At 37.5% G+C, this 17,585-nt stretch overlaps 1 protein-coding gene across 1 annotated transcript; it reads right to left on the reverse strand.

Moving 5' to 3' along the window:
- Window positions 1–831: 831 nt before the first annotated feature.
- On the reverse strand, window positions 832–9,792 carry LOC132603358 (uncharacterized). The gene is made up of 6 exons (XM_060316382.1): window positions 8,949–9,792; window positions 8,274–8,371; window positions 6,501–6,525; window positions 1,963–2,083; window positions 1,733–1,867; window positions 832–1,342 (listed from the first exon to the last, which is right to left on the reverse strand). The coding sequence occupies exons 1-6, from the start codon at window positions 9,400–9,402 to the stop codon at window positions 1,120–1,122; spliced, it is 1,056 nt and encodes a 351-aa protein (XP_060172365.1). The 5' UTR covers window positions 9,403–9,792; the 3' UTR covers window positions 832–1,119.
- Between the last annotated feature and the right edge of the window lie 7,793 nt (window positions 9,793–17,585).

Below are 17,585 nucleotides of genomic sequence, written 5' to 3' on the forward strand. Positions count from 1 at the left end.
TTTTTGAGGTTCTATTGTTCCAACCACACCAAAAACAGAAGCACATAAGATCCCTGGTCTAGCAGTAAACATGCAGCACCTTGTCTGTGAACTAGGCGCATGTCACATACTTGAATGCTATAGAAGATTAAAAGTCTAGTATTTAAATGAAGGATATGTTCATTATCCAGAGTCTCGAACCTAGTATGACTATCCCTCAGGCTGTTTTCAATTATCCAAAAAAGTGGGAGAAATGCACAGAGCCGATTTAAGGACCGCTATTTAAACATAGTTGAAGTACATAGATCTTTGTAAGTATGATAGCTTCAAAATCACTTCAAATATTTAACAACATACCAGTGTAATCCCAAGCGTTACACTGTTATTCCCCAGCTTTAAACAATTTGAATCACCAATATCTGAAGTTTGCCTGCATGTCCAAAACCAAGAGTAGTTTACACAGCGCCAATTCCACTTGTTACCTGTCAATACGATTGGCAGTTCCGGTGATGTGTCTAGAATTGTCTGTTTGGTATTTTAGAGCTATACAAATACTTAGTTTCTCTTTCACTCTAGGTTCCTTGACAACTCTATACTTTGTTAACTTTCCCAATGTAACTATGTCTTATATTGTGAAATTTTTCCTTAGATTGGAGGTTGTTGGTGTTTATGTCAGACCTAGAATCACCAGAAAGAATTGTGTATTTGAGCCTTGCAACAGATGAGCAACTAAGCCAAATACTGTCTGAAGTTTGCCAAACACTGGTGACAAGTAAAATACTTCTAAGAAACCGGAAATAACTTAAATAGCAAGGTTACCGGGTGAAATTCCCACAAAAGAAACAGAACACATACTTCAACTAGAAAATAAATTTCAAGAATATCGTCTTTATCTTTATGGATTGCAAGTACAGTGAGACCGTCCAGGCATCGACTCTAACCTATTTAAATAAGTCTCGTTACTAACACTCGACGGATTTTATATCTGTACAGAGCAGAAAGGCAAAATGGAAGAAAACGTGTTTACCAACTTCTTAACAGCAGAGGCTTGACCCTTTGATCACCAGGTTTACCATTGCTTTCCAAATATGAAGTCAAATAGAATACAAATCATACATTTTATTCTCTTTTTTTCTGAGTCTACTTTGGAGAGGAATTTCTGGGAACTATCCATGAAGCTAATTGATGCTCCACTTCTCCCCAGTTGTGCACTCTCTTAACCATGGGATGCCCATTAAGTGACTCACTTTTGGACCATGGGTATGAATTTTCATAATCAAAAAGAAGAACCTTGATTCCAACTTCCGCACACTCGATAGCATACCTCGGGTTGTCATCAATCAAAACAGTTGCTCCCAAGGACCTAGCACAAGCAGTTATCTAAAGTAAGTCAAACAGCATACATTCATAAACGGCTTCACAGGTCTAAGAATACAATCTAGTGACTGACAGAATGGACTTCTAGCTAGATACTAAAACCAAAGGGGTAACAATCTGCTGCTTTGTAATATTGTGTGAAACTAAAAATGGCATATGTAACGTCAAAAAAAGGTTACATTAAAAAGTGTTTAAAAGGCCTAAGGAATGCCAATATAATGAGACTTACAAAACAGTAAGCTAGCTAGATATCAAAATGGACGGGTTATCAATCTGCTGCTTTATGACATTATCAGAAAATGGCGAGGCATTGCAGAAACATAGAACAAAGAGAAAGATAAAAGCAAACCCGGAAAAGGAGATTGATGATATATACCTGCACATATCTGATTTGGCTATAGACTTCCCATTCAATGCAAAGTGATTGCCGAAGTGAATATCCTGAAATAATCCAGGATAATGCCTCTCAATCCACTCAATCGTGTGATCTTTAATGGCGTTTTGCCGGGACCTATCAAAACATTGGTTAAATTAGTTACTAAGCAAATGCACCATGCAAAGGGTATCAAATAATTGAAGCTACCAAAGGGTCCACAAGTTACGTACGTCACAATTGATAGGTTACAGAATCTAGACATCTTTTGAAGAGTCTGTCGAGCACCGGGAATTGGACGAATTCCGGTCTTGAAATAAGAAGTCTTGAAGAATTCATGGACGCGGATATCAGCTGCCACCATATTTATGTAAGTTAAAACAGAAATGTTCAGTCACAGATGCCATGCATGTCGAACCACAAATGGATTACCTTGTGTAACATACACAAATACTACATCCATAAACTAAAAGAATACGTAAAGAAACAATAACAAATTAATCTGATGCCATATGTCCAAATCAATTACAGCAATCCACACCCATCAAGTTCTCAGTTATTGCTACACTAAAACACAAACAGCAAACAGTCTGTTTATTTCAAATTTAAGAATTTCAATAGCCAATTGAAGTCCTTTCTTTCTATAGTCGAACTACTTTTTTTACTGGTTATAGCCAGAGTATTATGAATGTCAATTAAAATGAAGAAGAGTAACAGAAGTTATGGAATGGGAAACATAGGCGCGGCAAAACAATACATTAACAAAACACCAGGAGAGAGATAGTTGTTCATAAGAGCAGAGGGCAGAGGAGCATACGCAGAAGAAGAAGAAATGTGCAAGAAGAGAAAAAGAAACAGGGTTGGAGCCAAAACTGGGGAGGAAAAAGTGGCGCAGGAGAAGAGCAGTAAAAGACGAAGAAGAAGAGAAAAGAATGCAGGAAGGAAGAAGCGATGGAAGACGGCAAAAACTGCAGAACACGAGATAGGCAAACTAACACAAAAGATGAAGAAAGAAAGATGGGTAACTGTACTTGTAGGCTGGACTGCACTGATGGGTAACTGTACTTGTAGGCTGGACTGCACTCCAAGCAGTTGAAGTTGGGAGCATTCAAAGTTGAAGCCTGGATGGCAGACAGGCAAAGCCGCAAAGGATGCAACAGATATGACCAAAAGCCTTAATCCTCTCCTTTTCTTTAGCCCTTTGCGAAGGAAACCATAGCTTAGAAAAGGACACCAATCACAGTACACTACACTCCATGTCCATGTGCTTAGTTGCAATCACTTTTCACACTGTCACCTATAATCTATTTCAAAAAATAAGATACTGTCGTTTCAGGAAATCCAATATATTTAGTGTCTTGGAAAGAGGTAACCCAACATAAGTATAGCCAAAACGGGAAATGGTGTACAAATGAGCTGACAAATACCTATGGTGTGGGGGTATGGAGGACCATTAGAGCTTTCTGGCTGGCTCTGAAGGCAAATGTTAACTACAAGGCGGGTAGGGGTGACAAGATTCTTTTCTGGAAGGAAAATTGGAGTGGACAGGGGACATTACAACTACTGTTTCCTAGCTTATTTTCTATAAGCACAAATCCAGATAGTACAATAGAGGAGATGTGGTCTCCCCAAGGCTGGAATTTAGTTTTCAGAAGACTTCTAAATGATTGGGAAATAGCATGGGTAGCAGAACTACTAACAGTAATTAGTGGATTTCAAGGAACTAATTTTGAGCCAGATAAATTGACATGGAAGCATAATAAAGATGGATTGTTCTCTGTGAACAGATTGTACTACAAGGGTTTGACTGAAATTTCAGGGAGGACACCAGGACCTTGGAAATCCATTTGGAAGAGTGTGGCACCAACTAAGGTGAAGTGTTTCACCTGGCCGGTAGCTTGGAGAGCCTGCTTGACTCATGAAGCACTGCAGAAAAGAGGAATAAACATTGCTTCAAGATGCACATTGTGCAAGGAGGCCTTAGAGACAAACCATCACCTTTTCCTTCATTGTAAAGTTACGGCACAAGTCTGGGCATTGTTCATTAATTTGGCTAGGGTGAACTGGACTATGCCTGAACACACTGCAGAACTTCTAAGCTATTGGATAAGAAGGGGAGGGAGCAGGAGTCAAAAGATTTGGTGGAAAACAGTTCCTGCCTGCATTTTGTGGAACATTTGGAAGGAAAGAAACGACAGAATTTTTAAAGGCAGAGAAAGTTCATTGCAGAAGATCCAATGGAAGGTCATTACTTCATTAAGTTTTTGGTGTAAAGAACAATATGTAGAAGAGGAAGTTCAGTTAGTGGACTTTTTAGGATTACTGTAAGTATTTCTCTTTTAGTAAAGTGTAAATTTTTGGAGGTGGCCAACATACCCTTAATGCTGAGGAATACAAAGTTACAAGTTTCAAAAAAAAAAATATTTAGTCTCATTTCAGTTGTTTGGAGGTGGGGGGTTTTTTTTTTTTTTTAAACTGGTAATTTTGTATTCCTCAGCATTAAGGGTATGCTGGTCACCTCCAAAAATTCACACTTTACTGAAAGAGATATACTTACAGTAATCCTAAAAAGTCCACTAACTGAACTTCCTCTTCTACATATTGTTCTTTACACCAAAAACTTAATGAAGTAAAGACCTTCCATTGGATCTTCTGCAATGAACTTTCTCTGCCTTTAAAAATTCTGTCTTTTCTTTCCTTCCAAATGTTCCACCAGATGCAGGCAGGAACTGTTTTCCACCAAATCTTCTGACTCTTGCTCCCTCCCCTTCTTATCCAACAGCTTAGAAGGTCTGCAGTGTGTTCAGGCATAGTCCAGTTCACCTTAGCCAAATGAACAATGCCCAGACTTGTGCCGTAACTTTACAATGAAGGAAAAGGTGATTGTTTGTCTCTAAGGCCTCCTTGCATAATGTGCATCTTGAAGCAATGTTTATTCCTCTTTTCTACAATGCTTCATGAGTCAAGCAGGCTCTCCAAGCTACCAGCCAGGTGAAACACTTCACCTTAGTTGGTGCCACACTCTTCCAAATGGATTTCCAAGGTCCTGGTGTCCTCCCTGAAATTTCAGTCAAACCCTTGTTGTACAATCTGTTCACAGAGAACAGTCCATCTTGATTATGCTTCCATGTCAATTTATCTGGCTCAAAATTAGTTCCTTGAAATCCACTAATTACTGTCAGTAGTTCTGCTACCCATGCTATTTCCCAATCATTTAGAAGTCTTCTGAAAACCAAATTCCAGCCTTGGGGAGACCACATCTCCTCTATTGTACTATCTGGATTTGTGTTTATAGAAAATAAGCTAGGAAACAGTAGTTGTAATGTCCCCTGTCCACTCCAATTTTCCTTCCAGAAAAGAATCTTATCACCCCTACCCACCTTGTAGTTAACATTTGCCTTCAGAGCCAGCCAGAAAGCTCTAATGGTCCTCCATACCCCCACACCATAGGTATTTGTCACCTCATTTGTACACCAATTCCCATTTTGGCTATACTTATATTGGATTACCTCTTTCCATAGTGCCTGATCTTCCTGATTATATCTCCATAACCACTTCATGAGTAAGCTTTTATTCTGTAATTTTAGGTTCTTCACCCCCAATCCTCCATGCATTCTACTTTGTTGAACTACTTCCCAATTTACCAAGTGGAACTTTTTTCCTCATTGTTTCCTTGCCATAGAAAGTTTCTCCTTAGAGTGTCCAGAGCCTTAACCACCTTGCTTGGGATAGGAAATAAGGACATCACATATGTTGGCAAGGAATCCAAGACTGAGTTGATTAAGATGAGTCTTCCTCCCAAGGATAGGTATTGAGTTGATTAAGGGGGGTTTTTTAATCCCTTATATGCTTTCAAACGAACTTAAAGAGTGAAGAAACTTGTCTTCCAAATGCAGGGTCCTCAATGGATAACATAGTGATCATATAGGTAAGGTGATAAAAGAATGCCAAGATAGGATTCACAGTAGGTCATCTTTGACAGAGTGTTTTGAGCCATTGCACAAGCATTACTTTCAAATCTAATTGGAAAACGAGATTAAATGAGACCACAGTGACAATTTTATCAATGGAAGGAACTTAGATCACATTTTTTTGTGACAACGGTGTTGTCCAACTATTCCACAGAGTACCTACTATCTCTCACCAGCTATGTTGCTCGGACTCTCCAAAAATGATGTCGCACCCGTGTCGGATTCTCCAAAAGTATACTACTTTTGGAGTATCCGACACGCACCCATCGACAATTTTGAAGAGTCCGAGCAACACAGCTCACCAACACAGGTACCGAATAATTCTGCCCATCAGGTTTAGGCAAATGGTAAAAAATCACCTACTGTTTTTTTAACCTCTACTGCATATTTTTTCCCAAGACCACCATTGTGGTTGGGAGTTAGACCATGACCCATATTTGTACATATATATCACAAAAGAGCAAAACTTGGCGGAGGACATACATCTTGGCCTCACTCTACTAGGATTTGAACCCTGGTCTCCATGTTTTCCCCTTACTTTATTGACCGCTAGGGCACACGCTTGGGTGCAACTTAGTAGCAATATTATGACCAAAATAAAATAGAATAAATCTCACTTCAGCTAGCTAAACTGTACCCTCAATATCAGTACTATTTTAATCACAAAGATTGGAAAGAAAGCAATGTCAAATGTCTCCATTCCGAAATGAACAAATAAAAGAAGAAAAAAAGTTGAAAAACACCTTGAAATAGTTGTTTCTACCTAAATAACTCAACTGAAAGGAAAGAACCAATAATACCTTCATCTCTTGAGCATTTCCATATCTGCAATGATTACAGAAGAAGTAGCTCAGAAAAGCACAAAGTTGCAGGAGAAGGAACACACATTAAGGTTAAAAAACAAGTGATACCTCCTCAGTTAGAACAGCATCTCGTAAATTTCACTATAATTTTTTTGTTCACCCACTTAATATTTTTGATAGTAAAAGTGGATAAATTGTTAATACTAATTAGCACTTAAATGGAGGACCAATTCCAAGAGATACAAATAGGCTTTCAACAAAGTCTACTTACAAAAACAATGAGAGCACAGACCCCAAATGACCCTATTACAAAAATATACTACCCTAGCAACACAATCTATCTTCCTTGATACAAACTAAAACCTTTTACCTAGATAACTTCCACCTAGCATAATTTAAACCACACTTTAGAAGTCTTAACTCATGCTGTTATCTTGTAGTTGATCTCTTTTTGTTGTCCTCTTAATCTGTCTTCTAGCCATCTTACATCAACCTGTCACAACTCCTTGCCTTATCTTCACTTCCACCCCAAGCGACTCCCAAAGTTTCCCAATATCTGTCATTATGGGTTGTGCATTCTCTTCCACGACCATTAAGGATATTGTCAAATCATGTATCCAGATTCATATTTGACCCACTATCCAAATTGTCTTGCTTCTCCATCATAACAAGCACCAGAATCCCAATAACTACTTCAGCATCTTAATTGTATCTGCTCTTGAACCCCTGTGGCTCATGTTGAATTGTTATTCATCTTCCATTCCCTTCTCCTTCTACTAACATAATTAATTAAGCCCCTTTAATCTCATTACCTTTTATAGCACCTTCAATTCTTCCTGAATTATCAATTTTGCATTGAGAGAGAATGGAGAATGGGATTGAACTCTCAATTTTTCAATAAAGAAGGATTGAACACTCAATTTAACCTTCTCCTTGATATGGTATCTTCTCATCCATCTGTCGTATAAAAAGTAGTTCTACTTCCCTTTTCCTGAACTTCTGCAAATTGTGTCCACTTCCCTGAAAGACTTAATACTACCAAAAAAAATAAAAAATAAAAATGTAAGCATCATATGGCACCTATTTTTACTTAATACAACTATTCCTTGTGTTTTTTGATCAGGCACTAGGAGATTTACCTAGTTCTCATTTTCGCATTGTTTTGATTTGCTTGTCCGTATCTGACTATTTTTCCTTGTTTTCTTTTGAGTCGAGGGTCTTTCGGAAACAGCCTCCCTACCTTCCAAGGTGGGGGTAAGGTCTGCGTATACTTTACCCTCCCCAGACCCCACATTGTGGGATTCAACTGGGTATGTTGTTGTTGTTGTTGCACTAGGAGATTTACCACTCCAAATTTTCTTTATTTTTATTCTTAAAAACCAAATTGGCCATTTCCCATATCCAATAGTAAACGAATCATGTTACACTCTTCTTCTAAACTGGAATGAAGAGAGCAGTTTCTTTTATCATCAGCCCGTCAAATGAGTGGAAGATATCGGTAAATCCATTCCAATTGGAGCACTGAATCTTTAGTTGCATAAATCTTCATTCAGTTGTCAACTGAGGTAAACCCTCTCTCTCTCTCTCTCATGCTATTAATTACTTGGCACTGCCCGTTAGGCAAATATCATATATTGGATCAGTAATAGATTGGCCAGACTAATCTTATATTCCGTGTTGTCAAAGGTGAAAAGCATAGAAAAGCACCAAAAGCCAAAGTCGTCTTGTGACATGCCAAACAATATGCAAGACAGTAGATAGGCATGGTACCTTGAAGAATTCATATACATGATACTCAGACACCGAATGGTATGATGAGTAACGATCCGCGACAAATTCGTTGAGAGCTGAAACAAAGTTCCCAAGGACTGCAAACCAGCAAATAAAACATAAGGATGACGGAAAAGCACAAACAATCAGTTTAGGTGAGAGAAAGTAACACAAATTAGAGAATTACAAGGAAAAGAGAGTGAAAGAAGGATGAGAACTGCCAACATTCTGTGAATAGGGCAAGCAACCTTGCAAATGACAAGTGATTCCACAAAATCCTACTCCCTCCGTTTCAAAGTCTTTTACTTTCCTTTTTAGTTTGTTTCAAAAAGAATGTCACTTTCTATACTTAGTACTAACCCTTTACACCCAACATACTACATGACATATTTCAGACCAGAATGCATACATTACACACATCTTTAATTTAAGGCCACAAGATCCAAAAGTCTAATTTATTTTCTTCAACTCCGATCCAGTCAAACTAAGACAAACAAATTGAAACTCAATAGTATGTGTTACGAAAAAGATGATTAAAAAACTACGTAAAAATGGTGATAATGTACTTTTAGGAGAATTGTTGCAGTGACTGCAAAGAGAATGAATGAATCCAGCATGAACCCCAATGCTAACAACCTTACAATACAAGCAAAAAAGTGTTTTTTTTTCAAATACCTTCATCAACATCAACCGCTACAACGATTTTATCCTGTAAATCCTGGTTAAAGAATCCACCACGGCTTCCTCTATGATTAGTGTCCTTAGTAGCACTACTAGTACTAGTTTCCTCAGCATCATGTAGCAAGACCGGATTCGCTGGAGCATAAACCTGTGCCCTTTGAAATCCATTCATATAGTACTTATTATTACCCGCACTACTTATATTTGAATCATTATTAGAAGAACAACAACAACCCCAAAGCCTAAGATTCGTCGAATTATTAAAAGGGTATTTTCCTCCAAAAACCTGTGCATCGATTGTAGATAAAAACTTGACACATGACAAAAACTGAAATCCCTTGTTATTATTAGATAATACAAAAGAATAATCTTTTGGGCCAACAGAAAAAGTAGATGTAATGGCCATTAAAGAGCGATTAATACTATTGTGAATTCTTCTGCTTATCATAACGATTCTAAAATAGATACCCTCCCACACATCTAGGTAAAAAATCAAGAACCAAAGAAAAAATTGAATAAACAAAACAACACACAATGTCCTTTTTTTTTTTTTTTTTTTTTTTTTACTTCCCAATAGGTTCAAAATGCAAAAGGGTCCTCATAAATGGTGTCCCTTGAATGGATTTCATATAGGATCAAATGTTACAATATGGGGAAAATGGGCTTCTTCTTTTTTCAATTTCAAGAAAAAGGGGTTCATGTATGGAAATTGCTATAGTGAAAATGATTGAAATGAATTGTATAAATCCCCAAAAGGGAGTTGCATTATTCGATGAGATGTCTAAGAACAATAAAGTTGCAAATTTAAGATAGAGAAGGTGGCGCTTCTTGATCCAGCCCTAATATCCGGGGAAATGCACCGGCTATTAAAATTGTGGTGTGCCCAATGGCCCCTAAAGAATTACAAATGCACCTAGGACCCCCCTAACTTCAGCTGCAATTCATTTTAGTCTTTTACGTATAATTCTATCACTTACCTAAAATTTTGATTAACTATTCCCTCTGAATCTGTTTATTAATTTTCGACGTGTGCGTTACACATATATGCAGAATCATCTAGTATAGGATTTAAAAAAAAAAATGTTAAAATTACTCCCTTTGTCTCAATTATGAACCATTCGAATTTGGGACATGAAATTTATAAGTTTTTTTGAAATAAAATTTACATATTTGGATACTACGTCAATAAGTCTCGATAGTTGAAATTTTTCAATATTTAAAACACGTATAACAGAATCGCAGTCAAAGAAACTCTCGTTTGACTTTTGGAATCCGAATTGTGCCACATAAATTGAGATGGATGGAGTATTAAAATAAAGCTTTCAGCAAATTGTTATACATGAAGAATGAAGTATCAGTTTATGTGAATGGTTAATATATATAGTTGTCTGATGACTTTTTGTTGAGGTTAAGATAAGTTGATAGCATTTAAACCTACAAAGAAGAATATTCAGAGTTTAATTAGATACATGTGATTTTTTAACTTATTTTGTTTTATGACGTACAAATATGTGTTCAACTTCCTTATAGACGATATTCCTAGTGTATTTTTCATTCACCTGTTTCGATTGCTCTGTCATCACTAGGAATCTTATTATCGATGTTGACAAAGTGCAACGTAAAGTTGGTAATGTAAGAAAATTTGTTGTAGTAGATACTATCCAACATTAAAGATTGTTGATTTTGTGATTTATTTATCGTCATTGCAAAACATAAACATACAAAAAAACATTTTCGAATGAATTTGAATGGATATCCTTCATTTTCATGGGGAAAGGGTTGAATTCTTGGGATAAACACATGCTTGGTAATAGATTGACCCGTTGTAACTTTACAGGTATGATATGGTGATCAAATCCTCTATTGATCATCCTTTGTACTGCTATATAAGTTATTTGAAAGGTCTAAATTTCTAAGTAGCATGATGACATTTTTTTTTTCAAAACTTACTTGTTCAAGAAAACACGAATACATTTAATTTCTTGCTATATATATATATATATATATATAGGGAGAGAATCAAGAGAATTAGAGAAACGCAAAATGGCATAATAGATTTGACAATATATCGTTGTCGCGGAAGATCATTTGGTGTTAAAATATTAAGGTATTCTTCTTGTTAGTAGTTATTGGTATCATCGTCTGCTGAGTCAAAGCTAATGGAATAAATATCTTGCTTTCACATGGAAAGGTGGCTATCACATTTCGTTTAGTTGATCTGCATAGTCTGTTTCCTACTTGTAAAGATAACCTTTTATTTTACGAATTTTGCACTACTAACATTTTTGTGTACTTATAAGCATTAATCTACCTTTCTATCACCATTATGTTTGAATTATTTATCAGAAAAATATCAAATTGTTTTTTATTAGGTGTTCTATTTTGTTACCAACGCAAGTAAGAAGTGTTTTTGACAATTGGACCCCGCTCGTGCTCTAATATTTGTTGTAAAATGAATCTTTTGCATTAAAGACTATTAATCAGGTCCACCGACCACACAAGTATCTCCACTTCATAACTTTGTTCTTGTTGATCAGTGAAAGTCTCGACTTTGGTCTCCACCTCTGTGATTGTTGCACTCAATTTTGCACTAATCCTTTCTATGGATTCTTTTTTCCGCATTCTGCTCCACTAGTTGCTTTAACACATAAATTAAGTTGAGCTTTATGTTCCCCATCCTCCACTACATTGCTCCATCAACATCACAAACAAAATGAGAATCATCATCATATAGGCTTGGGAAAGGGGAATAAGAGTTAGGATAATCATTCCAATGGCCATCCTGACCACCACAATCACTACAAATAGTTCGCTCAAAGGATTGGTAAGGTGCGCATAACCTTCCTTCGAAAATATTATGATAGCTTTTTCAATAAGTGGAGTTCTTCACATATCTGACAAAGATTACCAAAGTATGAATATTCAACATTCACCCATTTTTATCTATGATGTCATGTCAGGAAAAGTAGCAAGTGTCACGAACCAAACCAATGAGCCGTGACGAGTGCCCGATCAATACTGACCAAGCACCCCTAAATTCGCACTTGCCATATGCTGAACAACCTGGTGGCCCATTTCTAACTTATATTTGAATGGTAGCATCTGCTGTAATATTTATGCAATAAACTCTACCTCAAAACTCATAAATAGTCCACATGGATACATATATATAGGCATACGTGCAAAGGATGACAACGCAGTCCGACATGGCCACTACATGTACTGTACATAAAATAAGAGACCACAAAGCTACATGACGTTCCCACTATATACAACTGTCTACAGACCTCTATAGAATATAAACTATAGAAAAGACAGGACAAGGCCCTGGCATACCCACATATCTACGTAGCAAGATAGCATACCAAAAAGGGCTGCAGCTCCAGACCAATGGAGCGCACTGACTGCGGCTGAGGGGAGATCCTACTGGTCTGGATCGTCTGGCTGGCTACCTGATCCTGTGGGCATGAATGCAGCATCCACAAGAATGAACGTCAGTACGAATAATGTACTGAATATGTAAGGCATGAATAACAACATAACAAGAAGTATGGAACATAACATGAGATAAAGAGATAACCTGTACATCTGATTGCCTCATAAGGCGGACATCATGCATGCTTAGCTTTCAAAAGAAAACATTTCTCATATACATATATCATAATAGTGTTGCAGAACGTGCAGCCCGATCCATAAACATATTATATTGCTGCGGAATGTGCAGCCTGATCCATATGTACATATTATATTGCTGCGGAACGTGCAGCCCGATCCATACCCATATATCCCGCGTCCGGGCATCCCGCGACCGGGACGATATCATAATATACCAACTGATCAGGTGGCTATGCGTATATAACGCCTCGCCTTTTTCCCATATATATATATATATATATATATATATATATATATATATATATATATATATATATATATATATATATATATATATGTCATATAAGTAGCATGCATGAGAGCCCAAATAAACGTTACCACTGTATCGGAGTGACGTAAGGTCGGTAACCTCCGATTTGTATTATGGAACAATCATCATCGATATGTCTCACCTTGAAGGAACAATGATTATAAGGTGAGATCAACAACAATGAGTAACGTCAAGGAATTCATGAAATAAACTTAATAATCTCATAATGGCATTAAAATCATAAACCTTGGAACCTTTAGAAATAGGATCATCATCATTTTCATCATGAAAACATAATCATCTTTTGCGCGATAAGAAACTTTAAGAATCATGAATCTTTGGCTTTTGGAAATAAGGACATCATGGAAAATATGTATGAGTTCACAAGAAAGGAGTCATCATTGTCATCACGGACATCATAGAAAACATCTTATCTTTAACATCATAAAAACCTTGAGAACCAGGAACTTCTAGCGTTTTGGGACAAGGATGTTGTGGAAGACATGTATGGAATCATAACGTAGGAATCATGCCTATAGAAAGAAAGGGACTAGCCTTAACATGCCTTTCGGTCTCCTTAGCGATTCAACATTTATCCTCCCGAGTTGTAAATCTACATTCGAGAGAATTCATGCTATTGTTAGACTTATTGTCGTATACTTGCACTAGAATTTCAAATAAAACCACTCTATATCCTGCCGAAAATCGGACAGCATCTCCCCTGTTTATATGCCTAGCCCGAAATCACAATCCAACAACCAACAACAACAACAACTATACCAACATCAACAACAACATTATCAATACCAATATGCTCCATAAAACATCCCACGTGATGTTTTTCTAAGCTCCTCAACTATCTAACTTGTTATACGACTATTTAATAACTTTATCTCCATAAATAAACCTAATTCAATATCAATAAAGGAAGCTTCATACCTTACTTCCGCTAGAACTACAATATCTTCACTTTCCACCTTGAATTTGAGCCAAGACTCATCGCTATACGATTTTATAATCGCAACTATACGCTGTCTGGACCAAAATCCGGGGATTATACACGATTTGCGTCAAAATTTGATATGTGGAAGTTGTGGGGAAATTCCAAAAGTTTGAGAGAGGTTTGAAAGGTGTTTGAATGGAAAATAAGGGGGTAAGCCCCTTTTAAAACGTTCTAAAGTCGGGTTGCACTGACCTAGAAATTGCTCAGCGCGTTCGGGCTGAGTTGGCCCTTGGTCCTTTGCGCGTTCGCACCACTCCCTGGCGCGTTCGCGCAGACCATTTTCCTAGCCTTCCATCCCGACTTGTAACGTCCATATCTCCTTACTCCGATACCGTTTCGATGAGCGGTTTGTTGCATCGAAAACTAGACTTCATGAACTTCACTTTAGGCTTTTGCTTTGCCTTAAAACTCATCATATTCTAAAAGATATTCTTCCTCTAAATTGGACCAACAAACATAGTTTCCGCAACTCACCTGCTCTCCAATCCTCTTACAACTTACTATATGAGCTAAGCCTTCATAACCATAGGATAAACACATGGAAATATATATATCCTTGAAGGCAACTCCAAAGTCCATATTTGAAACGACCAACACTTACGAATTTCAACGTACAGAACTACGGGGTGTAACATCCTTCCCCTCTTAAAACATTCGTCCTCGAATGTTGTAGTTGTAAATCCACGACGTTTTCATTGATTTCTTGAAGTGATTGCCCTTCTCCTAGACTCCGATCGCCTCATCTTTATAATATAAGTTGGTCAGCCTCTTCTTGTTCTCTCTTAGCTCTTTATTGAGCTATTCCATAAATTATATAGCCTTCTGTTCTTATGTATGCAATCAGGAATTAACTAATACTTGGTTATCATTCTCCTTCCATTAAGATGGTTCTGACTCGCAACTGCTATGGCTACCCATTGACTTGCAAGTATCTCTTCTTACTTGCTGATAGACAATTCTCTTATTCAACTATGGGACCTTCCTTTGCTTTCTTCTTTTGTGCTAATTTGGGCCATCCCTTTTCATACTCGTTGATCTCGCATACACACCACATCATCTCTTTGTAGCCTATTGATCAGACTCCTTGATTTCTCACAATCTCATCATAGTTACTTTCACAATAGTATTTCTATTGCCGACGAATCCCTACTCTTAACGGTTGTTTATCTCAACTATCCATTCCAATTCCTTTCCAAGATTAACTATAAAAATACCCTCACACAATCTCTTAAATACGTACATATGTAATGTTTCCTCACCATCTTTATTATTCCTCGTAGTGGGGTTACACTTATGATAAGCTAATAATCATAGTTCAAACTAATTCATGACTCGAAACATCCTCAAACTCATATTGGAACTTTTCCTTTACTTTCTTCTCCTCAAATTTTGCAATGTAGATCTATAAGTACGAGACTAAAGTAAAATCTTAGTTTACCACAATTTTTTCCAACACGAGTGTACTTATCCTTGATTCCCTTATACTCGTGATCACTTAATTAGACTTTATTCTTCTTTGGCTTTCCCTCGTTGCCCTTACACCATTTTGTTGGGAAATTCCTTACGACGATTATTCATATAGTTCTATAATACATGCTCTCGTATTCGGCATCACTGGCGACTTGTAAAATACTCTCTAATCCCTAGCAGTACTGCTATCTTGCTACCCATAAGCACACTACCTTTCTCCTCTTTGGAGATCGCCGCCTGCCTATAATTATCCTTTTTGTTAAGATTCTCAGTTCTTCTGGTACTAAGATTCCTTTTCGTTGTAACTCAATTGTCCTTTGTATTCATTTCATTCATTATTTTTTGGATGGCTTGCAAACCTTTCTTATCCTCTTTGTTACCTTTCAGAATATATCACTGCGTATTTAGATGAGGTCTAATTTTTCCGATACGAGCGGTTTGAACTACGGTCTAGAAACATCATATCTCACATTAATGAGAATCATTCTCTTTGACTCGTTAATCCCCTTAATTTCCTATCGTACTTTCTTTCCCGTACCTGCCCCATAATATACTTATTTTCAATCCATTTTTGCTTCCACCTGATACATTCTCGATATGTCAGAACATTTCGAACTTTGGCTTCTTCAAGCTAATACATTTCTTTCTTTGGAATTTTGAGAATGTCATAATTCATTTCAGGACTAAATTTGCTCTTTCTCCCTTTTTAAGGATTTTCTTATACACCGGTAACCTTTGAATAGTACTCATGTTTGATAATCACCTGGTCGACCTTAACGATCCTTCAGCTACTCTGGCGAATTTTTTGTAGAATCCCTAAGAATCTAACATTCGAGGACGAATGTTCCTAAGGGGGGAGGAATGTTGCATCTTGGAAATTTCAATTCGTTTGCACTATGAGTAGACTAACGCAAGCCTAAAGTGGACATGAAGTCCTTACGAGGTTAAGGAGAGCATTTGGTAACTTTAAGTGCGTACCCTAAGGTTTTGGAGTCATATGAATCGGTGGAATTAAGTTCGTTGAAGGAAGCGGAATTTGAGTTATGTTTTGGGAAGATTTCGCATCAATCGAGTTATACCTTGTTTAGTAATGCCTTGAGGGGGCTCTACAAGGCCCCTTAGATGGTTAATGAAGTGTTACACAAGTGCCAAAAAGGTCCCATAAGGATTGGAAGTCAAACGAATCGAAGGGAGCAACTTATCGGAAAGGGGCAGTTTGACAGACCATTTGACGGACCGTAGGGTGTTTGACGGCTCGTCAAATGGTGGAGCCACGACCGTGAAACATTCACAGAGAGGCCTGTTTGGATGGGCTATTTGACGATCCATTTGACGAACCGCAGGACGTTTGACGGTCCGTCAATGTGGACATCAAAATGGCCGACGGGATTTTAAGTGACGCTTTATATATTTCGTTTTACCTCATTTGGGTTCATTATTTCCCCAATTCATACCCTAGAGCTCTCCAAAACCCTCTACCCAAGTTTATACACTAATCCATACTAAACCCAAGAGGATCAAAAGATTCAAGTGCTAAAAAGCTTTCTAGGGTTTGTGAAGCTCAAGTTTTCCTTTGGTGTTTGATACGCTCAAATTACACCTATTAATGGCGTAAAGCGGACGTTGTCAAAGAATCCCAAAGCGAATATGGAGAGAAAAGGGTACTAATTGTATGTGATACTAGTCTTTAAAGGCTTTAATCCTGTTCCGAGTATTTTAAAAAGGAGATTTGGTTTGTATTTGCTATTTTGAACTGCTTAGAATTTGTTTGGATTTGGAGAACCAAAGTTGTGTCCCCGCAATGATTAGACATTATGCTATGGGTGTCAATATGATATATTTCTAATGGGTCGCGGTTATGTATGCACTTAATCCCTAATACACTTTCTAATATTTTCCAATAGTTAGAAAGTATTTCTTTTCATGATTTTCCCAAATGCAGAAAAGTTATAAATAACTGTCACGACCCGACTAGGGCCGCGACGAGCACCCGGCGCTACCTCACCTGGGCACCCCTTTAACATACTTTCACATAACGTCTAAGTGAGCCATAAATCAAATCATGCATTCTAGTCATCAATCATACTAGTCCCATTTGGGCGACAACATTTCCTATATAACATCATAGGCATCTATGCCACATCAAATGCACATGGGCCGACGTGGCCGACAAAATAATATACAAAACACGGGCCAACAAGGCCAGACATATCTAACCATAAACACATAACTA

This window comes from Lycium barbarum, chromosome 7 (genome assembly GCF_019175385.1).
Source record: "Lycium barbarum isolate Lr01 chromosome 7, ASM1917538v2, whole genome shotgun sequence".
Lineage (NCBI taxonomy): Eukaryota > Viridiplantae > Streptophyta > Magnoliopsida > Solanales > Solanaceae > Lycium > Lycium barbarum.

Excerpts from the sequence above, each read along its gene's own strand:
- LOC132603358 (XM_060316382.1), bottom strand. The coding sequence starts at position 9,402 with ATGATAAGCAGAAGAATTCACAATAGTATTAATCGCTCTTTAATGGCC. Across the intron at positions 8,372-8,948 it reads AGCGGTTGATGTTGATGAAG|TCCTTGGGAACTTTGTTTCA; the intron begins GTATTTGAAAAA and ends GCTGGTTTGCAG. Across the intron at positions 1,868-1,962 it reads TGTAACCTATCAATTGTGAC|GTCCCGGCAAAACGCCATTA; the intron begins GTACGTAACTTG and ends ATGTTTTGATAG.